This window comes from Perna viridis, chromosome 4, assembly GCF_037379345.1.
Source record: "Perna viridis isolate PV_CMFRI_1.1 ecotype Kerala chromosome 4, ASM3737934v1, whole genome shotgun sequence".
Taxonomy (NCBI): domain Eukaryota; kingdom Metazoa; phylum Mollusca; class Bivalvia; order Mytilida; family Mytilidae; genus Perna; species Perna viridis.
Window position 1 is genome coordinate 41149562 of NC_142448.1, and position 24159 is coordinate 41173720.

General features: G+C 31.5%; 1 protein-coding gene and 1 long non-coding RNA gene across 2 annotated transcripts in view; both read left to right on the forward strand.

Moving 5' to 3' along the window:
- The window catches only part of LOC148620102 (uncharacterized), a 117033-nt gene that overhangs the window by 15140 nt on the left and 77734 nt on the right, over window positions 1–24159 (forward strand). The window lies entirely within an intron of this gene.
- LOC148620104 (somatostatin receptor type 2-like) lies at window positions 10812–12760 on the forward strand. Its single transcript, XM_088576837.1, has one exon. It carries the CDS (start codon window positions 11495–11497, stop codon window positions 12758–12760), a length of 1266 nt encoding a protein of 421 aa, XP_088432963.1. The 5' UTR covers window positions 10812–11494.

Sequence of the window (24159 nt, forward strand, 5' to 3'; positions counted from 1 at the left end):
TTATTATAGCATTTTTTGTTGCTACATATGTACCTTTGCTGTTATCAACGTACCCGTATTTATTATTACACTTCAGAACTGTTATATTGTATACATGTACACAGCTGAGAAGCCAGTGACTAATTATGTACCTCCGCCCATTACTCTAAAGGTTTTTCGTCCAAGGGGAGACAATTAAATTCCACCAGAAGGCGTGATAATCGTTGAGCATTACCTACGGTTGTTCTTCGGATAAATCCTGCTAGTTTTAATAAATTTAGTTGATCCGTGAATATAAAGAAGAAAAAGTGAAAGGAAATTTATTTTTTTTTATGTGAAAACAAAATTTGAACCTTTAGAGTTTGGTCGTTCATAAAATACTGATGTTGAATTCAGAGAGTTGCACTGAGGCCTATAAATACCCGACACAATCGCATCCCATTGGTTTTGTGATAGAATATACCAACGATGCAATCTTTCCTTTCGAATGATACCTGACAAAAAATCGTCACTCACTCCCCATGGTATAAAAATAGGCATTTGTTTTTACCCTAGTCCAGGATGCCATACCGGCTGATAATGAGGCAGTGGAGATACTTGTGTTGTTTAGTTGAATGTAATTTTCGTTTATGAAGTAAATTATTATACATTCTTTTAATTTGTTTCCAATATATTATATATTCCCAATCTGCCGCAAAATAAAATTTGAAAATTTTGCCGGATTCACGGACTTACTTGTCACACAGGCTTTGAGAGTTAAGTAAACTTGTACTGTAGTGCAGATGATGGCCATGCATGCTGAATCCATTTAAAGTAAATAGTTAATGTTCATTGTGTGTTAGCAAATACCTGTGTAGGTCTTGGGGATTCACGGAAAGGTGTGACAGACGTATGGTCCCCTCCAAAAATGATCAATTGGGGGAATTTTTTTCGGGGTTTTTGTTTTTATGTTTTGTTTTGTTTTGTTTTCATGTTTTATGCAAAAAAAATCCTTTCCTCACTATACCGGGGTTAAAATTCAATTCCCCTTACTTACCTTAAATTCTGGTTTGAAACCTTTGCACGAGGTTTAAGGTGTCGTGAAATTTTAGAAGTTTTAGTCCACTATCAATGTATATTGAATTAGCCCTACATAAAACATGAGAACGTTTTTCATTAGACAACCTGTGTAAACTTAATTAGGGAGTGTACTAATGTAAACTAGCTCTTGGGTAAATTCAAAATAATAAATAAAAGCAGCAAAGCAGGTGAAAGCAAAGATATTATTTTTACAAACACACAAACACTAACACACACACCTCTGCTAAAATATCACAACATCTAAAAGAAGAAACATAGCTTCAGATGATGAGATCAGAATGTTTACCAATCTAGTAAACTGAATGAGTTGTAGAGAAAACCTCCACCCCAACCAAAGAAAATGAAATATAAAATATAACAGGTACAGGATTCAACTATTTCTAGATTTTTATCACTTACTTTGTCAAACCTCCCTTTTTAAAATTATTTTATATTCTTAAAGACAAATTTACTAAGAAATTTTAGGAAGCATACCGCATAATTTTCCCTCATCCAAGGAAAATATTATATTCGATATGTTTTAAGTATTTGGCAGAAATAAAAATACAGATCTGTCACTTTAATGCAATAAAATCTCTCTGTGTGTGTGTGTGTGTGTGTGTGTGTGTGTGTGTGTGTGTGTGTGTGTGTGTGTGTGTGTGTGTGTGTGTGTGTGTGTGCGTATTATAGTAAATATAGACAACAGGCTTTAATGTGACTTGCCTAGACTCAATTTTATTTTTTACGGAGAATGATTTAAAACTCACACTGCAGAATTGTTTACTTTAATACATTTTACATATATAAAATGTTCTTGCTATGTATCCCTGGTGCTCTTATTTTCTCTATCCTATGTTCATAAAGCAGTTCAGGGCTATGCATATTATAAATGAGAGAGAAAGGGGGATAAGTTTCCAAATAGTATCAGCATATCGTATTTATGATTAAATACTACTAAGACCTATTACAGTTTGAATTTTCAGGTATAAGTTGACGGCAATTGCCCTAACTATCATTGAAAATATCAAGAAATAGTACAACCACATCCACTTTTTTTTTTATTTTTGATATAGCACCAAGCCTGTTAAGTCCTATTTGCCAGTATGCAATTTTAACATACAGCATAAATGTTGGATATAGAAAGATAATTAATTGTATGTTCATTATTTATTACATACCATAGAAAACAATTATAATTTTGTATTGATGTATAAATAAAACAATAATAATATGGAAATATCCTACATGATTATTGTGTATTTCTTCTCTGGTTAATTAACTAATTTTCTTTTTGAAAAGGTTTCTCTTCTTTCCATTCATTAATAAATGGTCTTGACTATTTCGACATTGATAATTACAAAAACAAATTGTCAAACAATATGATGAGACCAAAAATAGTTTTCTTTTTTTTTAGAAACACCTTTCTAGAATTAACTATTTTTTTCATTCGATAAATCCGAAACGTTCCGAATGTATTTAAGTTATGACGTCTATGAACCAGTCACTGGCGTGTAGGTAGGTCAGAAAAGCTTGACACAATTACATCCCCTAGATTTGTTTTTCTTCTTATTGGGATATTCAATGTTTTATATGATTTTTTTCATAATATTAACCACATAAATGCCCATCACTCGATTTGTGAACGGCAAGTTTCATGATTCAATTGACGCGTGACTCCTCCCAACTTTCCACATGACGTTTGATTTCTTCAAATATGTTTCCCATCATAAAGTATAAAGAGTTAGTAAAAATATGAATTATTCAGGCAGCCACACATACTATTAATTATTTTTTGAAACACGATAAGTAAGTGTAATTACGGTTTTTAATTGTGCCGTTGAAACGATAAAAATGATTTAAGACTTTTAAATCAAAATCTGGACATCAGAAAGAAATCTCCGGTGTCAATGGCTTTCCAGCTGTACACATTTACATTTTAAATACAAGGCGTAATAAAGACCTAATAGACATTTCTCTAAGTGTCTCTATCTATATCCAACATGACAAAAAGGGATCGTTTATTATGTGCTATCGTAATAAGTTAGCATGCACATATATTGCTCACAACTATATTCTATAACAAGAGTAAGCAAGGGAACCAGGATTCTAACGAAAATAAAATGTAAAAAAATATAAGCATTTGATGCATAGTTAACGTTTTCATACGCTAGAGATAAGTAATTTAAGCAAACATACAACTGTTAAGCTATGTGGTTGCAATTTATTGTCACATTTGAATATTGGAAGTACATGCTAATTTAAAGAGTAATCATGGGAACCAAGGTTATAGCGGTAATCAAAAGAATGCAATCCAGAGACAAAGACCAGATATGGAAAACAGACATACACAACAAAGAACATAAAGTAACTAAAATCATACATACAAAATAACAAAAGCAAATGTGCAACTCGGACTCCACTAAAAACTGGGTGCATGGACCAGGTGCACTGGTAGGGTAAGAATAAACCAAGTATTCGCAAGAATCATATGGACGTCTTTCAATTTATTTATTTTGGTCCAAAAAATAAATCTAACAGTAATAAAGGCTTTCATAGACCCAAGAATCCCGCTAAGTATGCTATAAAATTCAATCTATAAACGTCGAGTAATGTGAAAATGCGGTGGTTATCTAGAAATACCGTCGCAATATATTTGTTGTAACTAAAAAAAGAAAAGCAGCCATTCGACTTATTTTTTATCTGGTACTTATTTTTGACAAGGAAAGTTTTTCAAGCATTTTCCTGAGTATTAAAGTTTATGTTATTACATTTGAAGTGCTTGTTATACATATTCGCGGATTTTCTCAAATGATTTTTGATCGTGAAAACATTAGGTGTTACCTGTATACTCAAATACCCATTTATTTGTATACGATTTAGATTGCGTAATTAAACTTAGTTGATGTATCGATATGTTTGGTGTATACAACTAAGTCATAGTTTTGTTGTAATTGTTATTGGCTTCTGCAAAGTTTTATTAAGACGGAAAAATTTATAGAAAAAAACACTTGCTACTTCTCTTGTACGTGTTCCTGGTTTTGCTTCTTTGTTTTAGTTTTGTTTGAAATTTTTGCGTATCTATTTGTATACTTGTTAGGATTTTATCGATTGTGTTATATTCACGCTTGTTTTTGTGATTCTTGAATAATACTTAACATGTACAAATAATAAAAATACAATTAAAACATATAATTGTTAAAAATGGGATTCATGTATGTACACGGACTAGGGCTTATTCAATTACGAACTTTTTTTAGAATGTTAGTGGGAATTTTTACACATACCAATTAATAAGCAAATTATCAAGAGTTTGCTTATCTAGACGTATGATATATACATCTTTTTCCGACGCAGTTGGTATAGTTTCGCTATTACCAACTGCACCTCAAAGACGCTCTTCCATGGAAACGCAAGTCACCTGATCGCAATTCTGTTTCCCGATTGGCCGAATACTGATAACTTAGTGGCGTTCGAAAAAAAAACTGTATCGAAAACTGAAATTGCCTGCCATGTGTTATTTTCTGAATGAAATGTAGAAAAAATAAGTAAAAAGAACAAAAAAGTAAAAAGAAGTAACAGCGTCGGCTATCGTTTTTTTTAAGATAGTACTTGTTTATATTGTAGCGAATGAATAACCAGAATATATTGTTACATTTAGCACGAGGTTTGGCGTGTATTTAAAATCTCGTCATTAACATACGAGAAATCTAACAGTCCGTAAGTTCTAATGCAAGATTCATTCTGAAGAAATATTATTTGCAATTGGAATAAAAATTCTCCGAAATAAACGTTGTCCAAAAAAAAAAAAAACTAGTGTTGATGTTACGAAGTTATTGAAACCAATAATCTTCCGAGTACAAATGTTATAATATCAGTATTCTTCTCACGACTCAAAAGGTGGTTAACATTTCAGGAATGTAGTGGAAATATCGTTTATACTGGGGATGATCAATTTAAATGTATATATTTTGGACCCTTGTTGCATGGTGTTTACAATATTTTATAAAGATACGTTACAAAAGGTTTGAAATATAAATATTTTACATTAATGTTATTTTTTACATGCTCATAATTTCGTTGAAATTCTCTTAAATGTTTGAATATACCGACGACATATACACTGCATGTAAATATTAAAATCAAGACAATGATAGATAGATAGATAGATAGATAGATAGATAGATAGATGTTTGTCAAACAAGCACATCCTTTTTGTACTTGCAAACAAGCTGAGTCGAATGTAATGTTAGCTATGAAGAGCAACAGCCTGCTGATAGGAATGTCAAATCACTCATACGAACATAACTTAGTCCAGTCTAACCAATAGCCAGTCTTTCTGTAAAATGCCTCGTCCTTGGTAACATGTAAATAAAGGGAACCAAGATTCTAGCAGAATAATGTAATTCAGGGACAAAAATCAGACATGGAAAACCGAAACATACAATAAAGAACATAAAAAAACCCAAATAATGCGTACTACATAACAAAAAAAATGAGCAACTCGGATTCCAACAACAACCAAGAGCATGCCAAGGTCAACCAGCAGGGTAAGCGTTCTCTGCTTTTATAGAAACACTCACCGAGTTGCTCATGAAAAGCAAGTCCAGGGTAGAAAAAAGAGGAAAGGAAAACTATGAAACGTTGGACAAATTAGTTTTTGAAGAAACACTGAACACCAGTTTTCGAATTCTCGGTGTGGCTCATCCGGAGAACTATGCCATGATTTCTAGCTCTCGGTCGTTATAATGGGATGGCTTGTCATAAATGAGACTCAGATTTCATTTGCTGCAAGTATAAAAAGATATCATTTTTCAAAGCTTGAGTGTTCTTCCTGTAAATGTCATAGTTAGCTTTCAAATCTGTAATTATAGAGAAAGAAACACCAACGTATTTCAAAATAATTCAAAATAATCCTCAATGATGAAACTCTTGTCACAACCAAATACTAAAATAACTACTGCGTTTCATGTATTTGATCTCAAACGTAATCATTAGAGGTGGTTTGGCTGAAAAATAGAAAGAAATGCCCTAGATAGTTCTCATTGTAAAACAGAACAGAAAACTAATTTTTCAAACTAAGATAATTTGTTTTCCGCCTTTCAAATAATTGATTCTAAATTTTAATTTGCAACACTTTATACTTTGAAACATCTAGGGCTTAAAAATTTAATTAAACGAATCCTTTTGAAAGCATCCTTCCGTGAAAGCCTAACCTATTCAGATTAGAGGAAATAAAGTTTGTATTATGCAACTTGCGTATTATACTGCAGAAATGTGCAAATTCGTAGTCGTTCAAGAATTCAAAATAATCATATTGATTTAAATTAATCACACACAATAAGGTCGCAATTCAATACTACAAAGTTAATTTAAAGTGAGCCTAAATGATGCCAGCTTCAAAACTGCTGTATGGTCATAAGATTGTCTCATTAATCCATATAGTATGTGTGATGATTTTTTTTATATTATGTTATTTATTGTATAAGAATAACTTTTTTGTATTATCAATGTGAAATGCTTCCATAAAATTTGATTATGGTATCATAAAGATAATGTGGCATTCGTATCTAACGAAAGTTAACAAAGATAAATTTCGCCATACATGATATTAAATCGGAGGGTTGGGAATTATACCTTCCACGATAAGGTATCACCAAATTATGAATTAGGATATAAAAGTGGTTGAAGAAAATAGGAATTGAATAGTCCATACACCAAACACAATTGATGCCTGGTATAGAAAAAACTATAAAAAGTGTACATGCAAATCAGTATGGGAGTCAGCAGTCACTGCACAACTGTAGTGGATTGTGACATCAAAATTTAAATGATAACTTCTGAAATAAAATAAAATCAAGCCAAGAGAGCAAAAGAAAATAAAAAGAAAGAAAAGTCATAAAACAACGTTGTTGCTACATTTAACTCAATCTTTATAACTTATTGAATGCATTTTGATTTACGTTTTTACTGTAGTAATATAACCTAATACTACAAATTACTTCTTTGATCGTTTCTATATCCGTTGTTCTGTAGGTTATACATATTCTCAATGTCGTTTTTCAGCACCTGCGTAGGGAGATTTCATATCACACGCGCTATGCCAGAGCTTGCCGTGACTCAAAGACTTTTTGAACCGTACTAGACTGCTAACAATTAGGCTTCTGGAACAGTGTTATGTTGCTACAAGATATAAGTCACCACTACAGAAGTGTTATGGTCGTCACCATAAACTCGTGGATCGTTACGTTGTATCCATCTACACCATGCAAATTGATTTGTTCAACGTGCCAATTTTGTTTCCACTTTCGTCTACCCTGCACTTGACTTTTTATAAGCAACTCGGCGGCTACTTCTGGAAAAAAACAGAGGACGCTTATCCTACCGGTGCACCTAGTCCATGTTCCCAGTTTGTAGTGGAGTCCGGGTTACTCATTTACTTTTGTTACTTTGTACGTATTATTTTAGTTACATTATGTTCTCTGTTGTGTTTGTCTGTTTTCCATGTCGGGTCTTTGTCCCTAATATACATTCTTTTGATTTCCGCTAGAATCTACGTTCCCTTGATTACTCTTTCAATGTTCTTAACTTTCCGATTATGAATGATATCAAATTTGCAGATACACATAGTTTGTATCAGTTGAACTTATTGTTGTTTCACATTTTTCTTCTCAGAGTAAAAGAATATTATGAAGCACTCCAGATAAAAATCATGTTAAATGTGATTCATGACAGGAAAGCCTGTAGATGGTTATGTTTGATATTTTGTTTTAAATGATAATGAAAACAGAAATACAGCTTTTCATATAAATATACCCTCGTTCCTAAAAGATTAAAAAAATTATATAAAATGTACTGTACACATCAAAATCAAGGGAGATAATTATATAAATGACACTAAAATACAAAAGAAACTGTTGATTTTCCATGTGGATTATCTCCTAAAAGCAAACAGATTAGATTGAAAAATTCATCATATAGACCTATAAAGCTACTAAATAACGAAAATGAGAATGGAGGTGTATCACAAATTACAGAATTGGCATGATTGTTACAAAGACAACTACTTAATTTGTTAGCACCTTAGCTACTCCGATGACTAAATATAAAACCTGATAGCCGTTTTATCATCACATATATGCGCAAGTAACGGCTTACGGATAGACAGCTGTAGTTGAGCATACAATCATACATCTGAAGGGTGAAGGTGACAAATACTGTGGGATTTATGTTACCATTCTGTGGTTACTGTTTATCGACCTGAGGAAAACACATGTTGAGTCTCACAATTTTTCTTTAAGCAGATTTGAAAACAACTTAGACGCAAAAAGATCGTATACATTTACAAATGACGTCTGAACGGGAGATAGCACTGTGAGGTAATATTATATACGTCATATTTTATACCAGCAATTGTTTGTGAACTTCTGATTCTCCCTCTAAATTTTAAATTAAATTGATATATGCTCACATATTCCAAATAAACTGGAATTCTCAACACACTGAAGCGTATGTTTCCACTTTTGTCGACATATACAAGTTTCTCTAATATTACGAGATAAAGCAGAATTAAAAAGGACTTTTTTCCAATGAAGGAAAATATTCAGATAGTACCGTTTCTGTCAGTTATTGTTAATTTATTTAACAAACGAGTTCGTGAGAAAAACTAAGAGACACATTTATCAAGCATTTGTCTTTGATTAACGAATAATGTCAAACATCAAAATACCGTTTTACGTGTTTTTCTGTTAAGGTTATTCGATAAAGGCCTTCTTAATTTATACGACCGTTATACATATAGTAAAGTATCCATTATTATTAGACTTTGCTAGATGTTATTGTATTGTAGCGCTTATGGTCTGGTGAAATCTGTTATAATAGTCGAATTTTATTTTATTTATTTTTTATTTAACTGCTTGATAGCATGTTTTGAATTCATTTTTGTATTTTATCGATGACTGGTATTCCGTTCAGTCTGTTTACACGTTAGCGCAACATACTTCAGCTTTTGTATCACTACAGACAGAGTTTCAAACGACCAATACAAAATATCAACAACAACAAATAATGAATCAGGATAATAATAAATAATAAAATAAATAGATGATGCTGCTGCTTATGAACTATTTATGATTCTGATAAAATTGTTGTTTTTTTTTATTATTATTCTTATTATTATTATTATTATTATTATCTTATATTTTATTTATTGTATTTTATTTATTTATTTATGATTTGCTGTTACATGTATTGTTTCTGTAGTTGCTGGTTCGTGTGTGTGTGTGTGTGTGTGTGTGTGTGGTTTGGTTTGGTTTTTTGTTTTTGTTTTTGTAAGTAGTCAACCGAATTTATTGTTTTAATATCTTTTAGAACACCACACATGTGTAGTAATTTGAGTGCAAAAAACATTTAATCTCTATACATGTTAATGTTTAATTGATTAATTACTTTAAGCTACAATTAGCCACAAACAGAAGAGTCGAGGACAGAGATATCCCGAACTTGATTTTCGCACTTGGATTTATATGTACCTTTAGAGGAACGTTCTTCAGTTGTTTCAAGTTCATAAATAATGTTATAAATAGCAAAAGAAGGTAAACGCTTACGAAAGGTGAACGATATTAAAATTGAACACACAGATATTACATTAAAATTTTACTTCATTTTTTCAAATTATTTGATCATGAAGAATTTTAACAAAATTATACATTTAAGCTTCAAAAAATGAGGACTGACATTTTAATCTTCAATTTTTTTTCAAAACACTGAAGAGCTGGAATATATTGGTTAAATTATCGAAACGCAATGATTTCTAGCATACTCAGACCAATTTGTTTCTTTTCTTGATTTTTTCTTTCATTCATTATAATATATCATTATATAACAAACTTGGAAGAAAGCTGAGTAGTTACTACATGCAATGTTTTATTAATGAATATTAAGTTCTGCCTAAAAAACAAGGCAGGTGGCGATTCATCATATCTCAAGACAATCAATGAAACTAATCGAATACTTCTCTTAGTCTCTAAAAACAATTCTGTACATTATTGTGATTTCCGCTAGGATCTTGGTTTCTATGATTACTCTAATAAAATTAGCTTTGATTTGTTTAATGTAAATATTTTAATACTGTTTTGTCTTGTACAGTCCAAATGTAGACCATCGGCTCTTAGTTTGCTATTTGCCATGAGGTATTTACTGAATCAAAAATTTCGTCGTAGCATAGAAGCTAGTGTCTTTGATTATCAAACGATGTACCTTTTCCGGGTTATTTTAGCGGGTGTAAGATTTTGTGACTTTTTAACCAAAAGATATATGAAATAAAATGGAGTTTCTTATTTTTGCACTAAGTACGCTAGCCAAAAACAATTTTCTTTGCAAAATTTAATTTACGTTTTTTAGGTAGATTGTTGATATATGCCACAATCAGCAACCCGCATTTGGGGGGGGGGGGTTGCTTTGTTTTTGTTGGTATTATTTTTTTTTGTCTTTTGTTGTTTATTTTTGTTTATTTTTTTTTTTTTTACTTCATTGATGCATCCATCAAGGCAATACTATAGTCGACTGTTCTTATTTTTGGATTTTTTTTTTCATTCTGACTTGTCAACGACTGGATAAGCAAAAAGACAAACACACAAACAAAAAAGTGAGCCACCTGACTCCATTTAACATTTAGGGCATGGACCAGGTGCAACGGAATGTCTTCAAAATCAAGCATCTAGATGCAATATTACAAGCTTACAGTCATTACTGGAAAGAGCGTTATTCGACCTCTAAATTGGAAACGGTATGAATAAATAAACACGTATAGTCACTTAATGTAATATTTCGTAACAAAAGGTTTATGATGTGAATATTAAAGTGTGGTCGACGTGCAAAAACGTAAAGTAGTTCAATGATTAGTAGTGTTACCAAAAATCAATTTTGTATATGTAGTAGCATTGTGGATTCAATATACAATCATCTACTGAATTGTTTTTTTTTTTTTTTTTTTTTACTGATTGGATCAGATGGCTTATAAAAGGAAATTGTCGTCTACTATTCTCATTTAGTGTTTCAGCCTTTCATTACTTTCATTATCCGCAAATGAATAAATTCTAAAGATGTTTTAAACTCTTCTCTAGCCGTGCCTACTTACGCTATAGACAAAATATAATAATTTGATTGGCTGATAACCTCTCCAGAAATAATCCTCTGAGAGTAAAAACTTTGTTATTTGTTTCTGAGTCTAGAACTTCACCAAGCTGAAGACCGTCTTCCAATATCTTAATTATTTTGCGATACAGGCGGAAAATTCAATACCATTAGTTGGTAAAATACCTCGTATTTGTCGTTATAACCTAATGGATCTTGCAAACTATTTCGGTGGAAAACTGTTTAATTGATTTACACCACATAACCGAAGGAAAAGTAGAAGCAACTGGATTGGTATTTGACGACTTTTTACATCAGTTTCACAATGAACGCAAGTGATTCTGGGCTCATGTTTTGTGATGGGAACCTCACTGAAAAACTTACAAACGGAACGGGAAAACCCTTTGAAGCAATAAACAAAGCAGCTATGACAGTTTTCCTTGTTTCTTCATACACAATTATATGTATAGCTGGACTGATTGGAAATATGTTGGTTATTTACGTAGTTACAAGATTTGCCAAGATGAAAACAGTAACAAATTTGTATATTCTAAATTTGGCGATTTCGGATGTTCTTTTTCTTATCAGTTTACCTTTTCTGATAACAACTACCATTCTCGAACATTGGGTATTTGAGACGGCAATGTGTAAAATCTTCTTCGTGCTTTATTCCATAAACTTCATTACAAGTGTGTTCACTCTTACGGCACTTAGTGGGGATAGATACCTTGCTGTTTGCCATCCGATTAGATCTGCACAATACCGTACAACAACCAAAGCTTTTTTCATTTGTCTTTGTATATGGACTGTATCCTTCGTTGTCATGCTGCCCATTATATTATATTCAACCGCTGTACCGAATCGGAAGAATAGTGATTGGAAAACATGTACAATTAAATGGCCTAGGAACCAATTGATATCACCAGATAAAGCCTTTACATGGTACACTTTCCTCTTAGGTTTTGCTATTCCTGTTTCTATGATATCAGTTTTCTATCTTTCCGTGGTATGTCGATTGCGAACAGTTGGACCGAAAACAAAATCGAAGGAAAAGAAACGTTCGCACAGGAAAGTAACTAGAATGGTCTTAGCAGTTATATCTGTATACGTTATTTGTTGGTTGCCCCATTGGTTATTACAAGTAAACCTTACTTTTAAACCAAACGGCACTGTTCCCGCAAAATGGAAGATTTATGCAATCAACGCATTTACCGTTCTAACGTTTGCGAACAGTATGCTCAATCCTCTCGTGTATGCCTTTTTAAGTGAAAACTTCAGAAAAAGTTTTGCCAAAGCATTTAAATGTGCATCATCAGCTGATGTAAATAAAAGCTTAGTGCATGAAAACAGTATTTTTACAAAAGCAAGCGGAAGACGAAAAAATGGACGTAACAACAATCACAAGGAAGAAAAGTATGAAATGACAACACTTACCTTAGCTGAAAACCATGGCATTGCTAAGGGTGAATGTGTGCACCCATATCCCGATGAATCTAATGCCCTCGTTGATAAAGAAGTTTCTAACTGTACTTGTTCGGACAACATAACTAACGACCCAAATACATTTACGGATAGAGGGATTCAAACATGAATTGTAGCAACGTACGTATGTAAACATTTTGTATTGTATTGTGTCATTGATTGACTAATAAAAATTTGAAAATTCCATTTTACAGTTTTTTTTATATGACAGTCACGTGTATTAAAGCTTAACAATTGATTTAAAACAGAAATAAAAAAGTCGAAAAAATATCCTTGTTTGGTACACAGTTTTTTCCACTTTAACAGTGTTTTTTTTTTCTTTTTTATAACACATCTATCAGGAATTTTAGGTTTGGTTAAGATTACATTTAAGTTACGTTGTCTGAAATGACTGATATTTTGTTAAGTCATGATGTAGAGAAATTTCTTTGTAAACCTTAAAAATTGATTATAAGCGTGACTATAACATTTAAACTTATATTCGAAATGTTTTTTTTTTACATTGTATGATATATTGAGCTAGAACGCTTGAGATTTACCTACCAACTATTACATCTGGTTGACATTCCAGATAATTTAGTGTTGCGTGTTTGTTGTAGGTGTCTGTTTATGTTTGTTGCGTGCTTTTGATTAGCGTTTACTTTTTTTTCTCTTTTCTCTTTTTTTTCTCATTTTACTTATACTATTCTTTATCTGTGACATTGTTAACTAGATATAAATATAATTTCAAAGATATTTTTTTGTATTTAATAACACAAAAACCTGTATTCACATTTGTCATAGCTTTTACCATGACACGTTGTTAAGCCATAAGCCTTGTTAAATTCCTAGCATGACAAATCATAAGAAATATCTTCTATTTGGAAGATCTAGATCTAAATGTCAGGATTCTTCTTGTAATTGTGTTTGGGCTCATTATTTGTACAACGCCTTGTCAGTAGGCTTTTCATACGCATGTATGATTTAATATAAATAAGACTTAACTTAATTTACAGTAAACGTATATCAATAATCAAATCTCTCGAGAATCCTGGCACAACAAAAGCGAGGTACAACTTTTATTTTTTACATATATATAACAAATAAGTAAAAAAGTAGCACAATTTAAAAAAAAAACAACTTGACACAAAACAATGCAAATTGAATATACTAACGATAGAAATGTCCTATGTGTTCCGCCTTTGCGCCTTTTGTAGTATTAATTACCACTTAAAGGTAGGAAAAACACAACAGTTAATCTCGACGACAGTATTAGTTAGCAGTATACGGTAGGAATAAACAACAGTTAATCTCGACGACAGTATTAATTAGCACTAAAGAGTAGGAAGACACAACTGATAATCTCGACGACAGAAAGTAATATTTGACAAAATATTGTTTGATTATGTCGCGTATTTTGTTTAAATGAAAACAAATATCATGTTTACTTCTTATATATGCACTTTTTTTCTATAATTCATTACCAAATAACCAAACTATAAGACGATTGCCATTATTACTCCATTTCATTTAATTTGTTGTTATGTCAGAGCTTTCCATAAATAAGCTTTTTTTTTATCGTACTCGACTTTTTACCATTATGCTCTGTAACAGGATTAAGTTGCTTCAACTCTGTAGTCATTACCACAGATTATTTATGGTCGTCATCATGAACTCGTGGATAGTCATGGTATATCCACTTGCACATGATAACCGATTGTTATAGTTTTGCTTTTCCTCTTTCGTCTACCCGGACATGACATACTAAGAGCTACTTGGCTGGTATGTTAAGGGTACTCTTTTCGTTCCACAAGTTTCTCTAAAATATAACCCCGGGGAACGTCTTTTGTTCTTTGATTGGATGAGCGGATAAGACGTCATGTTTGTTATTTATATACATTCTAATATTCAAATTAAAAAAAATAAATATTTCTTTCAAATTACTTATATTTCCTTCCGATACAACTGTATATTAATAAAGTTACTTTAGATAATTTCATATTTTGTATATCCATCGCTCGTGACTTGAGTATATATTTATAGCGATCCTAGGTTCGCTTATTATATTGACCAGGGAACCTGATTCTTGTGTATTTGTGTCTGATTTCCTTTTCTGGTCTTTTACCTTGATTATTTTGTCCTGGTGCATATTGATGCTCCATTTTTTTCGCGTTTATTGTTATCTCGTTCTTTTCCTTGCCCCTTAATGGTCAATATGTTTGATTATATATTGTTTAAAATTTAATCTGCTTCTATTGATTTTTATATAAAATTTTTTACCGTAGTTAACGTAATCTGTATATAGTATCGGCAAAATAATACTGAAGCGTCAATATTGGACAATTCAGAAACATAAAAATCCAAGTACAAACAAAAACGCAAAAAACAGGAGTCAAAAACGGTCTAAAACACAAGTAGCGAACAGAATAAATATATATCAAAACTGCAAACTAGGAAAAGAGAACGAAATACGAAGAAATAAAGCCCTAGCAATATAATCCAAGAGAGTAGCATTATGTGCTCCGCCATCTATGTATATCATATTATTGTATTGCGATGGTATAGCGAACAAAAAATCCGACTTCCTGCATATGCAAATTTAAACGTTCTGTTTGGTTTCATCATAAATAAAGGCAGTTTTATATAGTACAACAGACACAAATAGACCCAAAATCATTTACCTATATTACTACCAGTTAATCGATAATCTATACTCATGTATTGGTGAGTTTGTGTATTTATTCTGTTCTATGCACATCATTAATCATGAGTGTGCTCAAAACTTTTTGATACAGAGCAAACGCCTCAAATTAACAACCCAAATTACACAGTAACTTCTTTTGAATAATTTTAATAATTCCTTATGACTGGAGTAAATACATAGAGCATTAAATATCAACCTCTTCGCGTTGCACGAAACTCATCAAATGCACGCTATAAGCACTAGAGCACTACTTCCTTGAGCTATGATATATGACATAATTATTATTCATGATTTCAGACGGATTGATATAAGACTTTCAGTCTTGTTTCTGAATCCTGTGATTAATTTGCTATTGTTCGTTTCATTCTATGGATTTGGTTTGATGTTAAAACATGCAATTACTTAATAAATTTGTTTAAACTATGACTGTGTTTTTTTTATTAGTATTATATTATCTTTGTATTAATTTAATTGCATCAGCACACAAAATGCGATATTTCCGGACATTTTTGGATTCAAGAAATAGCAGTGCCTTTGATAATAAATTTCCTCGTGTTTACCTGCGAACGGATCCCCATGTCAACTACCCTTGTGATTTCAGTGATTAATTTGCCTTTTTTAAGATATAGATAAGTCAAAATCAGTTGAAATGCACTATGGAAAAATGGCTGGAAAATTTTCCCGCACTCTTTCCATATATAAGCAGTCAAATAATATCTACGTCACAGATGCTTTCGGAATAAATATAAATAGCATTTTGGTTGTTTTCTAGATGTACTGAATATATTTTAGGCAAAAATTACTAAATGATGTGCCATCCTTTGCCTTATTCTGACACAGAATGGTACATAATAAACATAAACAGTACTAAAACATTATGATTGTAGATGCATAGGAGAACAGTTCAACACTGTAAATCACATCTTTCCAACACCTTTTGCTGGGTAAAAACTGGGCATTAGTCAATGGAACACCATAATAGCAGTTGTTAAAATTACACTTTGTCCATTTCATCTTCTTATTTAAAGAAATCGCAACACACTCTAACATCAAATGATAATGATTAATTTGTAACAAAATCAGAATCCTTCAGTAAAATTAAACATTCTTACTACAGAGACTACAAACAGTAAAGATCGATATTCTTATTATTACTGACATACTGTATGAATAGACCAATATATAAACCTGAACTGTAAGAACAACACATCAAGGCAATGGAAGAATATCTCGGGAAAACGGAAAGTCAAAGGTAAAACAAAATGAACATTAATTGCAAATAAATGTTTCTTAAACAAATACGACAGTTATTGATTAACAAATTCAACTGTGAAAATAAAACAAAAAACATGTACCACGTGAAATAGAATCTTTTGGGGAAATAGAATTAACAAATAAGAAAGAAATACAATCAAACTGCTATATACTACTTACTCTGTATACGCAAAAATTATTTTACGATGGACATTGCATTTCTTTCATTTTTAACTAATAATTATAAATGCGCATGAGGTCTCTCACCAGTTTTCATTTTTCATTTTTTTAATATTCCCTTGGAGAAACCGATTCCCCTTCTGATTAGTCTTCATTTAAAAAATGTATGAACTCTATGGTAGCATGTATATTTCAGCATATTCGCTAAGCTTGTATGAAGAACATTGTCATTTAAATATCTCAAGTGGCCGTCCATAACTAATTGACTATCTACATGAAATATATCCGTTTCGAGTAGATAAACTTGGCATAGTACAATAAAACATACATTACCAGTTTAAAAAATTAACGAAAAAATGTCCATTATGGTACCAGCGGTCAAATATGAAAGAGAAATTTGTGGTTATGAAAGTAGACTGGAATGTAGAGAAAAAAACGGATTGAGAAGAGCTCCAAAACACCTCATGAGTCGGATTTGCTTTATTTTGGTTAATTTATGTTCTTTGTTGTGTTTGTCTGTTTTTCACATCTGGACTTCGTCCCAAGATTATATTCTTTTGATTTCTGATAGAATCTGGGTTCCCTTGATTACTCGTACAGACCATGTGATTAAACTTATTTCGTTAACTGTATTGTGACCAAGGTTTTGAACGACCATGATTATTTTGATTTACCTTGAATTGAAAATTATAACAAAAGTATATATACACTTTGCAAGTTGCTACCAAGATTTATAATAAGTTCTTGGCTGTGTGTTATTATTCTTGTTTTAACCTAAATTCGTGTTTTTTGGGTTTTTTCTTTTTTTTTCTTTATGTTTTGTCTAGTTTTGTTTTGTTTTGTTATGTTATACGTCTTTTATTTTATTTTATTTTGTTTGTCTTGTTTTTGTTGTTTTAGTTTTTGTTTTTGTTTTTTTGTTTTTTTGTTTGTTTTTTTGTTTGTTTTTGTTTTTGTTTGTTTTTGTTTGTTTTTGTTTTTGTTTTTTTTGTTTTGAATGACAATGCATTAAAAATCATATCCTCAATATTGTTGATGTAAAACGTGTTTTGCATGGAATTTACATTCTTTGTTGGTATATGCATTCTAAGTTTGATTTTTTAATTTTACCGCTATTCATTTGCATAATTGATTATTTTGCAAAATTAATTTGTATAGGTTTTAAGGAGATTTTGTAAAATAAATTGCTTTTCAGAATAATTTACCGTCTTTATTATACTTTCAGCAAAAATATTATAGCATAGTAATTTGTCAATTAGAATGATATTATACAATCATGCGTAATAAAAATTTGGTTTGGGAGAGCGCTTTATCTAATTTTTATTTCCATCAATTAAAACAGTACACATGCAACGTTTCAATTTCCCGTAATTTTCCTACTGTGAAATATCGTTAATATTTTATTAGGTTTGTTCTCTGCAATGCGATGTTTTTTATTTGCACTCAAAATATTCAACTAAGGATTATGCAAAATGTGATTCATGGGTAAAAAGCCTACATATTTTTACTTTTGATATTTTGTTTGAAATGTCATAGTAAGCAGAAATTAACATGTGTTTTTTCATATAGCCTGTGCTCTTAGGAGATAAAAATAATATAGAATGCACTGTAGATTTCAGAATTAAGGGAGATAACTCTGTAAATGACGCTGAAATACACTAGAGTCTACTGGAATTTCAATGTTGATTATCTCCTAAGAGCAGGCAGATTTGAATGAATAATTACACATTTCATAGTATAGACCCATAAAACAACTTAATTACAAAAATAAAAATATGTAGCCTTTTTTTGGGTGTATCACATTTTTCAGATTTTCCATGATTCTTACAAAGACAGCTACTTAAAAATTGAATTAATATATTCAAGATAATGAATTGCACTGTGAACAGTTAGCAGAGTAGTTTCATGTTTATCATGAATTGAGGAGGTAGGTCTAGGGTAACTGACACAATTCTTGCAATCATTTTAAAATTTGTATTTAGCGTTTTACATCAATCTTATGTAAGCATCAAAGTAACATGGACTGATTTCAAATGAAATCTTAATAGGCTTTGGTTAAATTGAATATGATACAGACATATCAATGATTTCAAGTGTTAAGTAAACATCAAAGAAACTTGGACTATTTTCAGATGAACGCTTTATAGGTATTGATGAACTTGAATATGATACAAACATATCATTGATTTAAAAATTGATATAGCTTACCTTAGGTCCACCGCCTTTATTTGATTTTTTTTTTAATTTAAGGTGATAGTTTACATATTTCAATAAGATGAGAATATGAAAATGCCAATCATATATATCGGTGACACAATACAGAAGAGTCATCGATACCAGTCAAACTCACAGGACCTGTCCGCAACGTGAAAATAAAAACTAGAGACTATTCAAACAAATCCGTGTGTAACCTCTCACCAGCGCCATTAGAACCTGTTTCCTTAATTTTCCAATTCACCAGTTAAGAAGTCAGACTAAACCGTGCAATAGTCATAGATAATTGTCCAAAATTGTAAACACTTTAAATAAATTAGGCTTCATTGCTTGCATGAAGCATGAAACTTACAACAATAGTATCCCTTTGACATGCTATTCTAGAACTTTCTTTTTTGTTTTGGGTTCCTCTTATTCATGTATATAATGTAATTTTGGATCTTGAAATTCGTAAGTATTCGGTTCTTATTCCATGTATGTTCTGATAAGAGGTAACTCATTGAAACGCGAGTACTTTACACAAAACGTTGCAATATTTATATGATTGGCATTTGCTACAAAAGGCAATATCAGAGCACAATAAGAGTAATTTACTTTAAAAAGTTATATCGGGAAATGGTTCATTATTGTGCTGTGATAAAATGACAGGGAGTCATGAATTTTTGTGCTTATCTACGCTATTTTAATGAATTCAATTAATCAGGAAGTAGTTCTCTGTAGTACCGACGCACTGGAGACCGTCTACAGATCAGAAGCTAGCAGCTGCATTTAGTGGTAGAGTTTCTAGGTCAATTTATTTTGGCAGTCCCCAAGAGTTTTCAAAGAATACTCAGTAAAATAAAGAAATCACAAGATATGTTCTCCAGGGATGAAGAATGTAAAACAATGACAGCTTGAGAAATATAAGTCATTCCATCAATAAGTGAATAAATAAGAAAGTAGATTATTTTTCACTGTGCCATGTGTAAAATGTATCAATTACACATATATTAAACATTTATTATTGATAAACCCGGCCCAGTGATCCCATAAGTCACATTTAAAGAATTCGTAGATCTTAATCTTTTGATATTTAACCGCTTAGCAGGCTAGGTACTGTTTCATTACTTCTAGGAATCAGGCAAAATGTGTATAAAAAGTTTTAATACCTCATAAACTCCAGAAATGACCATCAAAAGAGTTCGTAAAATTATTAAGAAATTGATCGGTCAAATTTAGTTGAAATGCACTAATGAACAATGTAGGGACCATTTTTGGACACTTTAGCCCTATATGAGCAGTAAAAAAATATCGACACCTCAGGATGCTCTAGGATAAATTAACGTGTAAATAGCTTTGGGTTTATCGATCTGATTTAAATATTTGGGGCACAAAAGACGTTGTTGAGAAAAAAAAAATATTGTGCAACCCATGCATGATTCTTACACAGAATGGTACTTAACAGCTCTGAGTATGGACATGACGATACACCGGTAAAACATTAATGTATAACCAAACACGTTATGATAGATATGTCAGATCGTATTTGCGTAAAGAAGTGAACTCGGTCATTGAACTGTGTATATTCCGGAATTTTATATATGGTAAAATTGAAATTATTATTTTGTTAATTGCACGTAATTGGTAAGTACAAATACTAAACAACATTCTTTATTCCTAAGCTTACAGTACTATACTTCTTCGTTAAGCATCGTCTACAGGACTGGTATAGTCCATGTATGGGGCAAACTTCCAATTTATTGCAATTTCGTATCTCGTTTTTGAATGGTGAGGATGAGGAAATAACTTTTAGTTATGTTTTGTATAAAATTCATATTTAAATTTGTTTTAAACTATGGAGTAAATGTTGAATAATATATGATTTATTATTTAACTTTGTGAATTTTATGTGACAGCTCTGATCACTGATATCATAAAAATGCTCCCCGTAATACAATCTCATAATGTGCAAGTAAGAGATGGTATTGGATGATAGATTCAGATTTGCCCTTCAAACGAAATATCGTTTTAAGAAGAAGCTTATGGGCGGTCAGTACATGCTTTGTTTTGTATATCTTTTTATTCAATATCATCAATATGTTTCTGATTATTATTATTATTATTATTATTCACAAAACCTACATGTTCTGTGTTTATACCTTTACAAAATATGAAGTGCAACTCTGCCTTAAAACCAGGCAGAGTCTTATGATAAGTGAATCATGCATTTCTTTATCCCAAATAATCATTTTTTGGAAACCTTTCAGCAGGCATCATAGAAACTGCATTTAAAAATAAAATTGCAGCTGAAGTTGCCAAATGGAAATATTAACTGTTACAAAATTGTAATCTTCTACTACAAAAAATATGAGACAATGTTCTACAATGATTTTTACACTATAATCATTTAAAAAAATATCACGATAAAAAGCAGATCCAAGAACATGAACGTAAGAAAAAAAATGTTTTTTAAGGTCTATCAAACTGTTTCATTGATTCTCTTGAGATATGATGAATCACCCCTGCTTGTTGTTAGGCAGAACCATACTTATATGACAAGATCAAATTTACATTCTTAACATATATCTACACATACTAACTAAAGGGAACGCAAACGCACATGTGGTGTTGTGTAAGATTACAAGTAAAGTAATTATATTCTTCTCACTGCTTATTATTGTATTGTGATAAAATATGTATTAAAACATGTAATAATTGTATCTATACAGTGGAGACTGTCAACAAATCAGAAACAAGCAATTTCATTAAAAAAACACATAGAGTTTCTCGATTTGCCTGTTTTCCGAAAGTATAAAGTACGAATGATCTTCACAATTTCATTATGTTGTTCCCCGATTTTTTCAAAGAGTAATACGCATAAAACGAAATCACATACCAAACTATTTTCTCCAGGGAGAGAAATGTAGACCAACGAAAGCATGAGAAATATAACTCATTTATGACTATGTCTGTTCTTAGGTACGTAGACTGATTCAGGTATGAACACATGCACATGTGTAAAATATTTCCTTTTTCATTGACTAATGCATTTTAATGGAATACAAAAAAGGCTTGTTAACGATTGCTTATTTCCATAGAAACGTAGCTGGATATCTACATGTGTGGGAAATATCTTATCTCGTTGTACGCATACACAAACTATTTCGACGGTCAATGTTGAAATGACGTGCGCATTTAATGACGTCTCTGAAATACGCCTCATATTAATATTACTTGTAATAACAAATTAAAATAAATTCTGACAAGAAGTCCAGCATTACTTAAGGATTCCAAGGTCATTTAATGCAAAATGAGTCTTAATCCTTTCTTAATAAAGGCGGCTTGGATAATTGAAGAGCTCTAAGGACAGCAGTAGATAATTGTTCTTGGAAAATTGCGAAAAAGGTCAGTAGTTGGCCAATTAATGATTTCCTGTATTCCTCAAGCATCCATTCTTTCTCATTAGCAGGCAGTTTAGCCGATAGAATGACAGCAATATCAGTTAAACGAAAAAAAAAAAATTTTTTTCGAGATTTTAGTATTTAACAGAAATTTATTATTCTTAAAATGTAGTAAAATAACGACAATTTTACAGTAGTTTCCTACAGCCGAGAGTCTCTGTTGTTTACAGTAGTTTCCTACAGCCGAGAGTCTCTGTTGTTTACAGTAGTTTCCTATAGCCGAGAGTCTCTGTTGTTCATCAGGTGTAATGCATTATCTCTGATGTTCTAAAAGATGATGGAATAATGATGATGATGATTGTAATGAAAAGATAGTAGCAGGAATCGTAGTAGTAACAGTAATATAATTAAGTAGCAGTCTTTGTAAGAATCATGCAAATTCTGTAATATGTGATGCAACCCAAAAAGGTTACACAATTTTATTTTTGTTATAAAGTCGCTTTATAGGTCTATATGATAAAGTGTATAACTATTCATTCCAATCATTCTGCTCTTGGTAGATAATCCATATTGAAAATCCAAAAGTTTCTACAGTATATTGCTGCCATTTATAGGGTTATCTTCCTTAATGTTGTATTCTACAGTATGTTCTATATAAATTTTATCCCTAAGAGCATGGGTAATATGAAAAACCTCATCTTTATTTCTGTTTATGATAACATTTGATACGAAATAATCAAAATAAAAATATGTAGGCTTTCCAACCATGTTTCATATTTTGGGTTATTCTTAGCTGGTGTGCTACTAAATATTTATTTAAAAAAAAAACACAATGAAAAAGAATTGTACTTATTATGTCAAAAGGTTCCATACAAACTTGATTCACCATTTGGAACCAAAGCAAGAAAAAAAAAGATTGAAGAGAGACAAAAATGTTAAATTTCCTAACACTTTTTGTACAAAATAAATCAGCGTTATCAAAAAGCTAGGTACCGATTCATTACTGGTCCATTACAATGCCGAACAAATACCTTGTAAACATAGCGTCGTGCCTTAATCAGACACTGACACGTTTAAGTTCTATCCGGTATAAAAATCAGGCAAAACGTGTTTAGGTTAATTGTGGCATATGAAACCAATACAACCAAAGAGTTTTATTTTTGCATTATCCAAATATTTATATCTTATAACCTCCATAAATATCTTAAAAGTGTTCGTTAAGTTTGCTTTATTTAGATATTGGTAGGTCAAACTTAGTTTTCACTGTGGAAAAATGGTGGGACATTTTTCTAGCATCATTTTTCATATAATCAGTTAAAAACATATATATCACAGATGCTTCAGGATTAATCAAAATAGCTTTTCGGATTACAGTCCTTGAACTGATCCGTGCAACGATTTGACGGATCGGTGACCGTTGACTGATTGATCGCTAACGAATCGATGACCCATCTGATCGCAGTTTTGTTATGTAAAATGACGTAAGATCTGTTTTAAATAAAAGAAATGTAAAATAAAAATATAAATTGATGTTTAAATCTATTACATTATGTATATATATATATGTGTAAAATTGACAAAGAAAACAACAAAAACCGTAAAATACATTGACCGCTCTGTGGTCACGTGATGCGATCACCAGTTAAATGGACCGGTTTGAGGGATCAATGACTGACCAGAAAATGATCGGTGATCGATGACCGATCTCAATTTTTGTTGCACGGATCGTTTCAGGTAATGTATCCATGTATGTTAAGAATACATTTGAGGCAGATAGAACCAGATTAAGAAACATAA